The 15,691-nt window shown below is 34.9% G+C and overlaps 2 protein-coding genes and 1 pseudogene across 2 annotated transcripts; 1 reads left to right on the forward strand and 2 right to left on the reverse strand.

Annotated features, from left to right (window-relative positions):
- Positions 1 to 3,955: 3,955 nt before the first annotated feature.
- On the forward strand, positions 3,956 to 7,376 carry LOC104117878 (triacylglycerol lipase OBL1-like). Its single transcript, XM_009629006.4, has 5 exons — positions 3,956 to 4,336; positions 4,768 to 4,961; positions 5,076 to 5,109; positions 5,826 to 6,439; positions 6,819 to 7,376. The coding sequence occupies exons 1-5, from the start codon at positions 4,030 to 4,032 to the stop codon at positions 7,095 to 7,097; spliced, it is 1,428 nt and encodes a 475-aa protein (XP_009627301.1). The 5' UTR covers positions 3,956 to 4,029; the 3' UTR covers positions 7,098 to 7,376.
- Positions 7,377 to 7,929: 553 nt separating this feature from the next.
- On the reverse strand, positions 7,930 to 13,407 carry LOC104117877 (uncharacterized). The gene is made up of 8 exons (XM_009629005.4): positions 13,088 to 13,407; positions 12,504 to 12,612; positions 12,298 to 12,390; positions 11,494 to 12,180; positions 10,059 to 10,419; positions 9,326 to 9,407; positions 8,187 to 8,417; positions 7,930 to 8,069 (listed from the first exon to the last, which is right to left on the reverse strand). Exons 1-7 carry the CDS (start codon positions 13,280 to 13,282, stop codon positions 8,211 to 8,213), a joined length of 1,734 nt encoding a protein of 577 aa, XP_009627300.1. The 5' UTR covers positions 13,283 to 13,407; the 3' UTR covers positions 7,930 to 8,069; positions 8,187 to 8,210.
- LOC117281858 (U6 spliceosomal RNA) lies at positions 9,721 to 9,829 on the reverse strand (annotated as a pseudogene).
- Positions 13,408 to 15,691: the final 2,284 nt, after the last annotated feature.

The following is a 15,691-nucleotide window of genomic DNA, read 5'->3' on the forward strand; positions in this document are numbered from 1 at the left end:
TTTACTATTTAATTGGTAAGTGGAAAATATTTTCTGAAGAAAGTATATATATCTAAGATTAATAAGTAAATCAATAGTATTTTAATAACAAATTTTGAGTACTACACATTAATGATAATGTTTAAGAGTTAGTTGGAGGAAGTAACATGAAGTTAAAAATTAAGGATCCGTGTCACGACCCTAAATTTCCTCCGTAGGAGGTCGTGATGGTACCTAGTCTCTAAGACTAGGTAAGTCTATCAATGCGGAATAATCATAAATATCTGAAATAAATAAACTACAATTCAAATAATTACAACTCCCAAAATCCGGTAGAAATAAGTCACAAGCTTCTAAAAATTTATTCTTAATGTCTCTATGTATCAAGGTCTAAAGAAAAATAAGAAAGCAACATAAAAATGATAGAAGGGGACTTCGGAATCTGCAGACGCTGGCAGATATACCTCGAAATCTCCGTGCGCAGGTAACTCACTGACGTCTAGACTGGTAAGATGTACCTAGATCTACACAAAAAAAGATGTGCAGAAGCGTAGTATGAGTACACCACAGCAGTACCCAGTAAGTGCCAAGCATAACCTTGGTAGAGTAGTGACAAGGTCAGATCAGGCCCTACTGGAGAATAGATAATGACATGGAAAAATATTTAAACAATTTAATAAGATAAAATGACAATGGAATTGAATCAAGTAGTATGTCACATTTAATTACACCAAATAATGGCAAATAAATACCTCGTGAAAATAAAACAGAATTTCTTTTCAACTTTAAGAAAAATCACAATAAAAATCAAAGGCAACTATGGCCATAAATCAATATCAACAAGGGCACTACCGAGGTACCGCCTCGTAGTCCCAAATCATAATTTAATTCACAATATCTTATTTTCTTATCTCATCGCGGGAGCCTTCACAATTTATTTTAAAGAAAATATTTTTTCCGAAATAGCATCCCACGTTTTAGCCATCCTTATCACATCGCATGACTTCTAGTAGATTTCCCTATTAGCCACGCGTATCAAGCCACCCTTATCTCACCGCATGCATTTCAATATCCAAACCTTATACCACCGCATGCGTATCAATATCACAATATATCATAATTTGCACCTCAAGTGCTCAAATAATTTAACGTGCCAACATAATTCAACAACAATATTTTCCAAAATAAAGAGTTCACGGCTCATGCCAAAATAAGTTATCAATAATATTTTTTCACAATAAAGTGCTCACGACTCCATCACAATGAGTACAAAAATCTTATACAAATATTCAGGAATAAATAATTCAGTAAAATAATATTTTAAAATCTTTAATACGTTGCTTCAATACCAAATTTTAAATGTCAAATATTTCATATTAATAATATTTAAATTTAAGAAAATCAATTTCAAATAATGCACAGAATAAAAGGAACCAAGTTTCAACTAAACAAGTAAAACAATTAGCAGGAAAAGGTCAACCAAATTTAAAGTATACAAATCAAATCCATGATGGAGAATATAACAAGATTTAATAATTTAATTAATATGCAACAATGATCTTCATAATTTGAACACATAATCCTTCACATTTAGTCTGTGTACACACTCGTCACCTCGTGTACATGACTTTCATCACATTACAATTAATACCAATCTTAGGGGAATTTCCTCCTCACAAGGTTAGACAAGTCACTTACCTCGAGTTGCTCCAATTTAACCAAGTAGTATTTTTTTTCCCGATTTTCCAATTCTGGTCGACTTGTATCTAGTCATAAATAATTCAATACAGTCAACAAAAATTATAGAATTAATTCTATAAGAAAATACTATATTTTTCAATAAAAATCCGAAATTAACTCAAAAATGGCACGTCTCGGAATCTGGCAAAAGTTACGAAATATGAACGCCCATTCAATCGCGAGTCTAACCATACCAAAATGACTAAATTCCAATAACAATTCGACCCTCAAATCCTCAAATCTATCCATAGGGGTTATTCAAAATTTTTCAACTTAAATCACCAATTAAATGTTAAAATAGTGATGGATTCGGGTAATCTAATCAAGATTGAGTTAAGAACACTTACTCCGATGTTTTCTCTGAAAATCTCCCAAAAATCGCCTCAATCCGAGCTCCAAATCGTTAAAAATAAAAAATGGGACGAAGTCCCATTTCTGAACTTAAACATTCTATCAAGTGGTTTCTTCTTCGCGAATGCGACCCTTGTCTCGCATTCGCGAAGCACAAAAATGTGCTGCCCAACTTTTCTCTTCGCGAAAGCGACCAACGCTTCGCGAACGCGAAGCTTTGCAAACTCATACCTTCGCGAACGCGTCCCTTATCTCGCGAACGCGTCAAATAAAAGATTGAGGTTCCCAGCTGCCTCGCTCTCCTTCGCGAACGTGACGCCACTCACGCGTTCGCGATGCACACACTCCCATTCCCGTCGCATTTGCTTCCTCTCCTCGGCGAACGCGTAGAACAAAAATTCACCAGCCCAGAACACTCTCCGCAAATGCGAGGATCCTCTCGCGAACGCAAAAGAAGAAACTAGAAAAATTGCAGCACCAGATATCAGCCATCTCACCAAGGCCAAAAATGATCCGTTAACCATCCGGAATATGCCCGAGTTCCTCGGGACCTCAACCAAATATACCAACAAGTCCTAATACATCATACAAACTTAATCGAGTCTTCAAATCACATCCAACAATGCTAAAAATACGAATCACACATAGATTCAAGCCTAATAAATTTTGAAACTTCCAATTTCTACGATTGACTTCGGAACCTATCAAATCACGTCAGATTTACCTCGAATTTTGCACACGAGTCATAAATAACATAACAGAGGTACTCAAATTTTCAGAATCGGATTTCGACCCCGATATCAAAAAGTCAACCCCTCGGTCAAACTTCCCAAAAATTTAACTTTTGGCATTTCAAGCCTAATTCCACTATAAACTTTCAAATAAAATTTCGATCACGCTCCTAAGTCCAAAATTACCATACGGAGTTGTTGGAATCATCAAAATTCTATTACGGGGTCGTTTGCACATAAATCGACATTCGGTCACTATTTGAACTTAAACTTTTAATTTTTCATCAAAATTCCATATCCCAATTCACGATACGGACGTACCGAAACTGTCAAAATACTGGTCCGAGTCCGTTTGCTAAAAATGTTGACCAAGGTCAATTCAGTTGAGTTTTAAAGCTCTAATTCACATTTTAATTTATTTTTCGCATAAAAACTTTCCGAAAAATTTTACGGACTGCGCACGCAAGTCGATTAATGATAAATAGTACTTTTCAAGGTCTTAGAACACAGAATTAATCATTAAATTTAAAGATGACATTTTGGGTCATCACAACCCGTTTGTCCATAAAACAAATTATATTTTTTTTTCAAAATGTGCTTGTCTATGAAATTTTGCAAGTTTTTTGAAATTTTCAGAAAAAAAAATTTCCCACTAACAAAACTACAACACTTTTTCAAGTGAAATGCGTGTCCAAACATAATTTCAAATTTCAAAAACCATTTTTCAACTTAACTCCAAATATTACTATTTCAAAAATTACAATTTTTATGTCCAAACACCTGCTAAGATAACTATAAGGAAAAAGGCTTTGTCCATATGATGGAAAATATTTTCCTTAGAGAACATTTTCTAGTAACCAAGTACAAAATAATGACTTTCTCAGGAAAAATATTTTCCTAAAAATGATCCAAACACACTTTAAAAAACAACAAACTGACCAAGAACGAGGAAAGCGGGGTACTTGAGATATGCTTATGACATAAAATATTTGACAACTCACATAATCTTATTTTTTATTATTAAACAAATATATGGGTACTTATTTTTTTACTTGTTATAAAATAAAATATGATCACTTATTGAATCAGCATTAGTTTACTAATTGACCGCCTTTGTAAGCCGTGTTTATTAATAAATAAATGTGTCATGTCCAGTGTGACCTTACTATATATGAATAAAGACTTCGGACGTTGTGAACAAATATAATCTGAAACTATTCATATATCAATGGCTTGCAACAAAGAATTCTGTAAAGATTATATAGAGTTGAAACCAGAAGAAGCTAGTTTTTGTGATTTTTTTCGTATATTCTGTTCATGTGAATTAGAGAAAAGGAACTTTTTTGATGCACCAGGAACAGACAGGATCAAAGGTTTTCGCCGTCGATGGATTATTTTTGCCTCTGTCGCTATGCAGAAATTTTTAATTTGTTTCAGAAAACCAATGAACAATTTAGGTTCTAAAATAGAGCTTTGGTCAAATTATCCTTCTTGCAATGGTGGTCTTCTCCAGCTTTTCATCAACATAATTCAAGGTTCGATCCATTTACAATTTTTCTTCTAAATTTTAATATTTCTTTCACTAATTGAATCTGTTTAAATTTGTAAGCTCTTAGTCTATGTCTTGAATATATACTATAGCAGTAAATTAATTAATAAAGAAATTGGCATACTTCATTCATGGAAGAGATAATTATGCGTTTTCATGATTCTATGGTTGGAAAATATATAACTACTCTTTGGCTTGCTACAAAAATCTGTATATTAGATATTGGGAAAAGTTGTCTTAAATTACTTACAGCTTTGAGGCGGCTTCTAAATTTGGTATACAAATTATGTGTACGTGTGTGTAAAAGAAAAGGGTACAGAGATATATAAAGAAAGAAAAGAAGAAAGAAGAAAATGATGAACATGTTAGTAAACATAATGGAAAATTGAGTAATATATTAACTGTGAGATATTACAGGAAAAACGGAGAAACCAGACATGAAATCGGAGAAGTTCACGTCGATAATCGGAAAAATTGATTGGAGGTTAGACTTAGACAAGACCATAAATATGGGGGACAGCCGGTATGTTCCATCACTGTCAGTTATGGCTGCTAAATTGTCTTATGAAAATGAAGCCTTCAGCAGGAAAGTGATCACAGAAAATTGGAAGGTATTATTATTTAAAGCAGAATCAAGCTTTATACAATTTACTAATGACCTTTTAGAATATTCATAATTTCGAAAGATTAATGTAATAGTATATATTTTTTATTTTCTTCTGCAGATGGATTTCATAAAATTGTACAACTTTTGGAATGGTAAGTTCAGTCCCCTCTCCCTTTAACCAGATGTTGCTGAGATCTTTTTATTCTTATTGTGTTTCAATTTGAATGTTATTTCCTGTCCTCTAGTCCGTGACAAAATACTAGTATCCAATTTTCTATTGAGAGAAACTTACAAAAGATATTATGAAGATTTACAAGGAGCCAGATCTTGCCTTCTGAAGTAGAGTTTTTATTTTTTTTTGAATGAGAGCCTAGGAGCAACGGTAAATTTATTTCCATGTTACCTATAGGTGATGGATTCGAACCGTGAAAGCCAACGGTGGATACACCTTGCGGTGAGCGATGTCACATGACACCTGCTTCGTCGCAATTTATATATATATTGTGTATAAAAAAATGACACCGCTTTTCATTACAGTAATTTATTAATTCATTCATTTTTTAAAATTTTGACACCGCTTAACAAGAATCCTGCAAATGCCCTTGGTGGAAGCAGCCACTAATGCTTGTATTAGAGTGAGATGTCTACATTATTACCCCTTGGGTTACGGCCCTTCTGACTTCTCCAGAGCCAGCGTGCACACGGAATGCTTTGTGCACCGGACTACTTTTTTTTTCCATTCATAAATATCATCCGTCTAGTTTTAGTCCTTTTACTATATCAGTTATCAAAAGTTAACCTTCAAATATTAATTCGCATTATTGTTTGGTTACTTAACGAAATCATTCTATATCCTTTGTATTTACAGCTTACCAGGAAAATTACTCCACACAAGCCATTATGTTCCAAGACAAAATTGAAGATTCAAATCTAGTCGTGGTCGCATTTAGAGGTACAATCCCATATGATGCAGACGACTGGATCACAGATGTGGACCTTTCTTGGTACGAGCTTGAAGGTATGGGTAAACTACATGCTGGGTTCATGAAAGCATTGGGCTTGCAAAAGAACACAGGCTGGCCCAAGGAAATAGATGAAAGCCCATACCAAAAACTATTCGCATATTATGAAATCAGAAAAGAACTTAAAAGGATACTGACCAAAAATGAGAAGGCAAAGTTTATATTGACAGGACATAGTTTAGGAGGGGCATTAGCAATTTTATTTGCAGCCATATTGAGTTTACATGAAGAGGAATGGTTATTGGATAAATTGGAAGGAGTATACACATTCGGACAACCTAGAGTTGGGGATGTACAATTTGGGAACTTTATGAAGGACAAGTTCAACAAGTACGATGTCAAGTATTATAGGCATGTTTATTCCAATGACATGGTCCCTAGGTTGCCATTTGATGACACAGCCCTCTTCTTCAGACATTTTGGATCATGTGTCTACCACAACAGCTTCTACCAGGGCTGGGTAAAGTTTAACATACTTTTGGATCACTTTCTTTTTGTTTTTGTTTTCATAACGGTGGTGTGTAGGTCAACTTGCGCGTACCTTAACTATTCCGCCTGACACCTGCAATCTCCCATCAGCAAACTGTTTCAAGTAACGTTACCTCCCAAGGCTAAGGCAAATGGGAAGAAATTGCCTAGCTTATCTTGTCTTTATTGAAATTTAAACACTAGTCTCCCATGGTTTACATTATGCTTAATTGACCACTAGACCACACCCTAGATTTGGTTCACACCTCATTGCCGTGAATTCAATGTGTCTGCATGTTTTTCAAAAGTCTGATTAATTATTTACCTTGAGTATCAAGTGCAACAGCTCTATTTTTATTGTTATAATGCAGGTGATGGAGGAGGAACCAAACAAGAACTACTTCTCACTGCTATGGTTTTTTCCAATGGTTCTAATTGCAGCATATGAGGTTATTAGGGGGTTCATACTCCCTTGGAGAAAAGGCAGGGAATATAGAGAGGACTGGTTCCAGACAATGTTTAGGATGGTAGGATTGGTGATTCCAGGATTATCAGCTCATACAACTATAGATTATGTTAATCTAACCCGATTGGGATCAGTTCTTCATCTTCCACAACCAGTTCATCAAGACAATCCTAAACACGATTGATTTTCAAGATTCAGTCATTTTAAAGCAGGGAACGAAAGCTTGAATATTTTTATTTTATTTTATTATTATTGATATTTTTATTTTATATAATATTAGCTTGAGATGAGTTTATATTAAGGATTCATATATAGTCATCCACAACTTGTTTGGGACTAAAGCATAGTAGTAAAATCAAGTCAAATTGATATATAACTTAACTCATGGATCAAGCCTGTAGATGATGCTCCTTAGAGGTTTCAGATTTTTCATCCAATTATCATGCCATATGTTAATATCTAACCCTATTCCCACTGCCCACTTAAGACCATGTAAGCAGTTCGATTTCTGTTTCATGTTGCAAATGGCCACACAAGCTTTTGGAATAGTAACATTAATCTAGTCCTCCACAGAACCCCATGTAGAGATTCTTTGAGTTCTATCAAGTTCTTTGGTGATATAAGTAGGAATAACATTACTTTGCATAGCGTTGTCAGGAATTGAAGTAAGGCTGGATTTGCAAGAGTGGTTCTACCGTCTAGGTTAAGGACTTTACTTTTCCAACTCTTAAGCTTGTTATTGCATTATAAAGTAACGCTTTGTCATTCGGGTGCCAAATGCACAAAGCAAAAATAAAAAATAAAAAAATAAAAAAAACTCGTGGATTATTGGTAAATTCATTACATACAGATCGAATCAAAGAAGATGTTTTTAGAATCTTACAGAGTAACGAGAATTTTGTTGAAGATGGAGGTGCTTTAAGTAGAAAGAAAAATAAGCCTTGTGACTGGAGCACCAAGTTGGAACTTCGACTTGCATTAATGTACACTACTACTATTCCATGGACAATGGAAACCTTTCATTCTGTTCATGCCTCTGCCCGTTTAATGAATTCAGTAGGCAGATATTATTGATTTCCAGAAAGCACGTCTTGACAAATTCCATTTCCAGATCACTGCCGCTTATTACAAGATTATACATGATCTGACTCATTCACTACCAAAATGCCGAAAAGTACATCAGGAAAGAAGGATCTAATCATTTAATACCAGATTTAATCTGTGCAAGGAAATCTAAAATCTAATACACCTCGATGTAAAGGTAGGAGAATACCTGATATAGACGCTCGTTGAAACATCAAAATGCATGGCATGTAAAACAGCCACTCAGAGATCCTATTTGGCGAGTCCTACGGAAAGATAAGGCCTTGCTGGAGGATCTTGCCACTTCATGTGATTGGTTGGCTAACATTGAGCTTCTCATTTCTTGGGCCTTTCTCTGTGCTGATCTAAGTTTGTTCATAATTTTATCCATGGATGACGATCTCTTTTTCTCAAGTTTCATCTGCATTATACTTGTAGAGTTAGCGTGTCTTCAACTGCAAACAGGAAACACTTTCATTTCTATTGGTGCAAATGCAAGTTCTATTCATTCTTCTGTCCTCTATAGAATTGTGAAATATGAACAATTAAATCTTTCCCCCTTATTACATGGATTAAGAAAACAACAAACAGATAGTAGCATCCACTAATGAGAGAACATGTATCTTAATGATAGTGTAACAATCCAATTCAAAATTTCAAAGAAGTACAAGATAAGGGAGCTATTCATTCCACCTATTTTCCTTCATAGACAATTTAAGCTTATGATGTAGACAGGGGAGAGAAGAAATCACCCAGAAGTTAGGAGGTTCATGAACATCAAACAATTAACTTATGTAAATGTTGAATGACTCTACATCCTAATCCCCTGTATCAACAACAAAACCTTTATTTACTATACAAGCCTTGTTCTCTGGGCCAGAGTCCAGACATCTCGGCAGAGGATATTTGACTTTCGAGATAAACCGAAATCTCAGAAGTACTGGTGGAAGTTGCAGGATGGTTACCACTTCAACATTAGCTGTCTTTTCCAATACAGAACTACTAACCTAGACCGTGAAATAGGTAGAATAGAAGTCATAGTTGATAAAGACGCTTTTCATTAATTGATAAAATAGCATGCTATTACATATACCTTATGTAGACATATGAGTGTTGCTTATTTATCACACTTTATAGTATACCCATTTTGTCCATATTCAAGTTTTGCTACCTCTAGATTCTAGACTTACAAAGAGTAGATATGTTTGCATTCATGCGCAATACACTCAATTGAATCCATATAATGATGAATCAAATGAGTTTATGGGCAACAGAAAGAAACTTTAGAAACTAAAAAGTTCATGAAAGAGGTATGTATGAAAAACCGACCTCTAATTTCCTCATTGCTGCCTCTGCTTTTGCCTTTTGCAAGTTCTCCCATGCAGTGATTCTCGCTTCTTCCCTGTTAATCCTGATATTTCGGAAGAGAATAGAGAGAATTAATAGCATGAATTGAAAAACAAATGCACTTTGATGCTTGGAGAAAGAAATTGCTTGGAGAAAGAAATGTTAAGGAGCATGAATGTGGTCTGTCCTTTCTAAAACAGTACAGCTTCTTGAGAATTTTTTTTGGGAGCGAAATCAACTTGAGATCAGATATGGCTAAGGCAATGTACAAAGTAAACCAATACTTTTGAAATACAATGCTAATGAACAAAACACAAGGAAGGCAACTAATTGTCAGCTGGATGTTTTCAGATAAATCTTTCTTCCAGATGTGCTTTTAAAGATTCATAAAATTCATGGGAAGCCCTTAGGGGCCTTGCGTAGGGGCCTTGATAATCTTCTGTATATCATTCCATTTTTATCAGATTCCAGATGAATAGATCTGGTACAATACAACCTTAAATTCTAATAATATACAGTTTAGAAGGAACTTCAAAGTCTTCCCTTCCCTTGTGTTTGCATCTTTTATGAAAGATTTATCAGCTTTTCTCTTTCTATACAGTATACTCTATTTGTAATATATCCAATCACCTCAGACTTCCATCTAACTACTTTCCCCTGACAGGGATTCAAAGTAATTTACTTACAAGCTAACAAATAAAATAGCTTCACTTACTTTGAAATACTTTTCGATGTGTCTGAAACATCCCAGGCTGAAGACCGGATTTCTACAGCCTTCCTTTTCCAGTCATCACTTTCCATGCTCCTACCCGGAATTCGAGCTTTCTGTTTCTTTGACCACCTGGTCACTGTAACCCGCTCATCAATGGGAACATCTCTCATTTCTGCTTTAGAAGAAGGGATACTCTGGAATTCTACAAGTGGTAGAATAGATGGAGTTGAAGGGGAGAAGGATGACTGTCTTATTGGAGATGAGGAAGGGCTTGCCTCGGGACTCATTTGAGTGGCCATATCTCTCCTTGAGATAACTCGTGACACACCATTGGCTGCATCTTGAATATCATCTCCACTCTCATCTATAGATTAGATTTAGAGACAGTTAAACGCAATAGGAAGGCACAGCCGTCATTTCTTCACATATTACACAACCCATAGTCATGAGGATTAAAAGGGCAGATAAGATGGATTTAAAAGTATGTCTATTTATCCCATGTAAGGGAAAACTCCATATTGAAAATAGGCAAAAATAAACACCAGTGACAAATAGAGTAATTGCACGTCCAAAACGAAAAGATCATTCAAAACAACAATCACCATCCATGGCAATTGGTTATGCAACATCTTTTACAGTTCATAGTTGTCTCCTATGGGATTCATAGGCAAAAGCCTATGGCCAGTGTGATTGTGTTACAAGTCTTTACCACATATCAGAGCAGGTGCTTCCTGGTACAGATTTACATCTAGGAAGTTGAGTTGAGCTTGAAGATATATCAGATTAGTAATAAATTTAACAAATAACAGAAAATCAACTTTTGTTTCTTTCCTTCTGGTTATTTTTTCTGCCAGTGCATTCCATTGACATAAATAGGTACACTTTCAGTAACGTCCTATCTCCAGCCAAAAAGGATGGGTTCCTTTCAACTTTGACTCTTGAAAACATGGAAATACTGGACCTTCTAGGTTAACCAATTTGATAGAGCCCTCAGAAATAAGCTGCATTCAGTCAAAGGCGGATCTATGATTTTAAATCTACGGGTTCAATATTTAAAGTTTTTAGCATTGAACCCATTGTAATTTTTAAAGTTATGGGTTCATATTGCTATATATTGCAATGTTAATGAATTTTTACACATAAATTTATCCATGCCAAATGTATTGTGTTCAGTTGAACCCGGTACCCTCTGCATCCAGTAATGGAAATATGGATCTCCATCTTCCATAGAAAAAATCAAGTATTGCAATCAATTAATCAGTGAGTTCTATTTGTATTTTTCTTACAAAATTTCCTCTCTTCTAGGTATTAACGTCTAAAATTATGCTACATTTCACTTGATTTAAAGAGACACATATGATTCTGCAACGCAAATCAATGGCAACTTCTTGATTAGATTAAGCAACCAACCAATTAACTGGAAAGGCTAAATCAGTACCTTGGGAAACTGGCAAGGTCGATAAACTGACTAGCTCAGAGCATCCGTGTATGCTAACTGACCTTGCCATGCATGGCTCTGTGAGTGCATGGAAGTTTCCACTGCCCATGCTGCCTCCACATCGAATTGACAAACCATCAGTTGCCATCACTCCAGTTGAAAAAGGGGAATTGGCTAACAGATTCCCACCATTTCCTCCCTTAAAAACTGGCGGTGCTGGAGAATACATTGAATAGTAAGTTAGACCAGGAGGACCAAGAGGCCCGCTTTTGGATTTAGGCCGCCTCTGTGACTGCTGCAATGAAGTTCTCACAGAACTATCTCCTGAGACCGGGCTAAAAATCCACCTCTCTGCATCTTCCCATTTGGAAGGTAATGTTCTTCCATTATTGTAAGGCAGCAATGAAGTATTTAGCTGCCTCCTATTACCAGCCGAATGCAACGGCACACGCTCTGAACTCCAGCCTTTCTGAACCCCAACACTGGAATGGCGATAATTAGGCGTTCTAGGACTTGGAAATGAACCAGCTCGGCTCGTTGTAACAGGGGTTCTCTTCATGACTCCAAAACGCGGAGATGAAGAGTGGCTGGTGTTAATCATAGCATTGTTTAGATCTAGTGAAGCAGGTCTTCGCCTATCTGGTTTCTTCAGCAGAAATTCCGACCTAAACCTCCGGTCTTGACATTCTATTCAAACAAATTTTCCAAACGAAAGTCCGACAAAAGAAAAGGAAAAAGAAAATTTGAGTTACCCAAAATGTGAAGTGAATTGCTTTGTGCTTTGAAAAGCTTTAGTGTCAGTACCTTTAAGAGCTTGAGAAAAAGAGTTTCTTGCAGAATCTAAAGACAGATTTTCATCCTCCGTCTCAACCTCGCTGTTCTTCTCTAACTTTTGAACTGGAAAACATTAAATGAATGACTATTATAGAAATGTTGAAGAATCTAGTCTAGCTTAAGAGGCTTTCGTAGGAAGCCAGCTGATAGAGCGGGAAAAAGCGTCAAAATAGTACCTTTTGCTTTTTCTTTTCTGCCAAGGTGACTATTTTTGTGTACAATGACTTTGTTTGGATCTGTAACTGTACTACCCAAAGCTTCACGGCATTCATGCCCTGCCAAATGCTGTTTCAAATCAAAACATTTCAGAGTTTTCGAAATAGACAACAAACTCCAAAAAGTAGACTTAGTAACACTATACCACCAATTTCCATACCCAAAAAAAAATCTACGCTAATGCTTGTTAATTTTTCCTTCTTTTTTTTTTAGTACAGAAATTTTTGTTCTTTTTCCTTGAAGCAATTACTCTCAAATAAAATGTCAACATCATTAGTATATATATAAACATAATATTTTCATGATAAAAATTTGTAAGATGATGTTCGATGAGATCTAAATAGACGATTTACTAGTTTTCTCCACTAATATTATAGCTATGGAGTATGTACTAAGCTTGCTGAAGCTTAAATTTGTCAGTCGCGTTCACATTGCATCAAACAGAGGTTGCAGAAAAAACACGTGAATACTGAGAATCCAAACAGTAAAAACTGTGAGAACAAAAAAAAGGAAAGAAATGCAAGGAAAACGGAGGTGAAAGTACTTGAGAAACATCGGAAACGGAGGAATCCTGATCGTGAGCATCGGAAGCAAAGGAGCACCGGTCAACGCTGCCGGAAGCAGAGGAGAAGAGGCTGAAGTTTGAATCGCCGGTGAAAATAACAGAGTCCGGACTAACATCACGAGCACTTCTAAATCTTATTCCCGATCTAAGCTCCTGAAACCCTAGCTCCGGCATTGTCAATTGCTTTCACAGCTTCACTTCTCTGTCATTTCACTAGAATCTCCGTCACCGTCTCCGTCTCCGTCGGAGCAAACAGGTAGTCAGCGGGGGTAAGAGAGAGATACTTCACATTTAGTTACGTGGAACTGGAAACGTAATATAGAACAGTGGCGGACCCAGATTTAAGCGTGTTCAATTTTAAAAGTATATAAATTTAATTATATAATATTATTATTGTTAAGTAATTTTAAATAAAATATTTATATAAAAATTAAACAGCTTTAATATTAATTTATATATATATATATATATATAGTATTATCTTTTTATAAAGCGGATTTACTTGAACCCGCTAGTCATCACTTGGGTGCGCAACTAATTTAGAAAGTATAGTACTCCCTTTATTTTAATTTATGTGAACTCATTAAACTGAATACAAAATTTAAAAAAATAGAGAAGACTTTTAAATATATGGTATAAAATAAAGCACATATATTTTATGTAGTTATAAATCATTGCATTAAGTTAAATTATTTCCGAAAAAAAAAATCACGTAAGAAAATATACGAATGAAATATTAAAGATATATTTTATTTATTTATTTTTTTTTAGACTAAAAAGGAAATATATTCGTATAAATTGAAACGGATGAAATATTAAAGATGGTTACTGTTATATTATTACTGCTATAGATTGTAATGGCGTGTTGGTGACGAGTTTAGCAAAGATGATGATGTATGTAAATTGTAACAAAGGAATCTTCACAGAAAGGACAAAAGGTTTTTTTTAATTGAAGAAGGATAGTGAGTTAATGATTATGTTATGTTTGGATTCCCACAATTAAGAGTGGGATTCGCTTCTTTCTATGCCCGCTGCCTTTGACTACTGTATTAAAATTTGACTGGGAAATCTCAAGTGATTTAAAAAAATTGACATCCATTACATTTATAATTTTACTGTGTATAATAAACGTAAGTTAGTAGTTAAAAAATTTAACGCAAATGACATGCTTAACTCGCTGTTGAGATTATGAAAACACGAAAAAGATCTTTGTGTTCCTTTAACTCGTAAAAAACTTGTCTTATTTGGTGTTTACATTTTGGTATAAATATTCAGTGGAAATAAGTATAATTACCGACTTAACTTCCCTTTAAAGTACAATTAAAAGTTAATTCGTTCATAATGATAGAAACTTGTCCGCTTTTGCTTTTTGTAAGATCCAAGCATAAACAAAACAATCTTTTTCCTTTTCCATCCTTTTTAGGAGGCGGGGTTATTGACTCTCGTAACGAACTACTACTAATTAACATGAATTAAGGAGATATCAATGCCAACAATAGCAATTATTAATTAAACAGCTTTAACATATCCCAAGAATTTAATGTCTAGCTCAGAACTTTTTTTTATGAAAGAAAACAAAAAAGCATAATGTTATTGAGTCAGGCTTGCAGGAACATCAATGTTGTTGTAGTAGTAGGTTGTAACATTGAATTATGGGTGAGTTCCGACCAGCTAGCCAAGAATGCAAAAAACCACACCGTAATTTATGATCCCCTGTTCAGGTTAATTTCTACTACGTACTGCTGCACCTGTGATTCTCAGCATTATTTGCTTTTGTTGAATCGAAGATTAGGATAGAAAATAATTAGCAGATAATGGAGTTTGGGATATCATATCTGTTTCGTATTCTTATATCAGTATTATCATTATTATTATTATTCTCGTATTTTCATTACTACTTGTTGTTCTCATTGCTTTGATTTTCTTACTATTTTGATATTTTGTTGTTATTAATGTTCTTGTCTTTCCTATTTTCAACATGGCTTATTCATTATAGTTTCTTTCTTGTTCAAATCTGCCAAGAAATATTTTTCTTGAGAACAACAACTCTACTTTCACACGATAGGGAGAAAGTCTACTTAATTACACAATACCCTTCGCATACCTCAAATCGTGGGAATACATTGAATATTTATTTTTGTTATTGTACTGTTGCACTTGTGATTCTCAGCATTACAAGTTTGAGGGTATGGAGGCATGGCCCCTCCTCGTCAATCAACAATAAATGTGTAAGTCAAAAATTGGTTTGTATTTTACGTTAGGTTCACTCACAAAGTCCCGCATTTATTGTTGGCATTTCCTGTCTCTTTCCTTTGGATTTCCCATGCACTTATCGTTGATGTTCGTATTCCTCTTCAAGACTAAAATAATGGTGCTAGCATAAAAACACAAGTCGAGTAGTATTTATAACTTGCTCTAAACAAACGCCTTGATTTTTAGTTATCAACCACTATTAGTTATAGATTCATTTATTTCTTGTTTTCTTCATTTTTAATTCCAAAATTAATTTTCAAGGCAAGCTAATATGAATATGAATACGAATTAAATACACCGACTCTAACTAGCTCTCTATGGACTCTTTCG

Source organism: Nicotiana tomentosiformis, chromosome 4 (assembly GCF_000390325.3).
Source record: "Nicotiana tomentosiformis chromosome 4, ASM39032v3, whole genome shotgun sequence".
NCBI classification, from domain to species: Eukaryota; Viridiplantae; Streptophyta; class Magnoliopsida; order Solanales; family Solanaceae; genus Nicotiana; species Nicotiana tomentosiformis.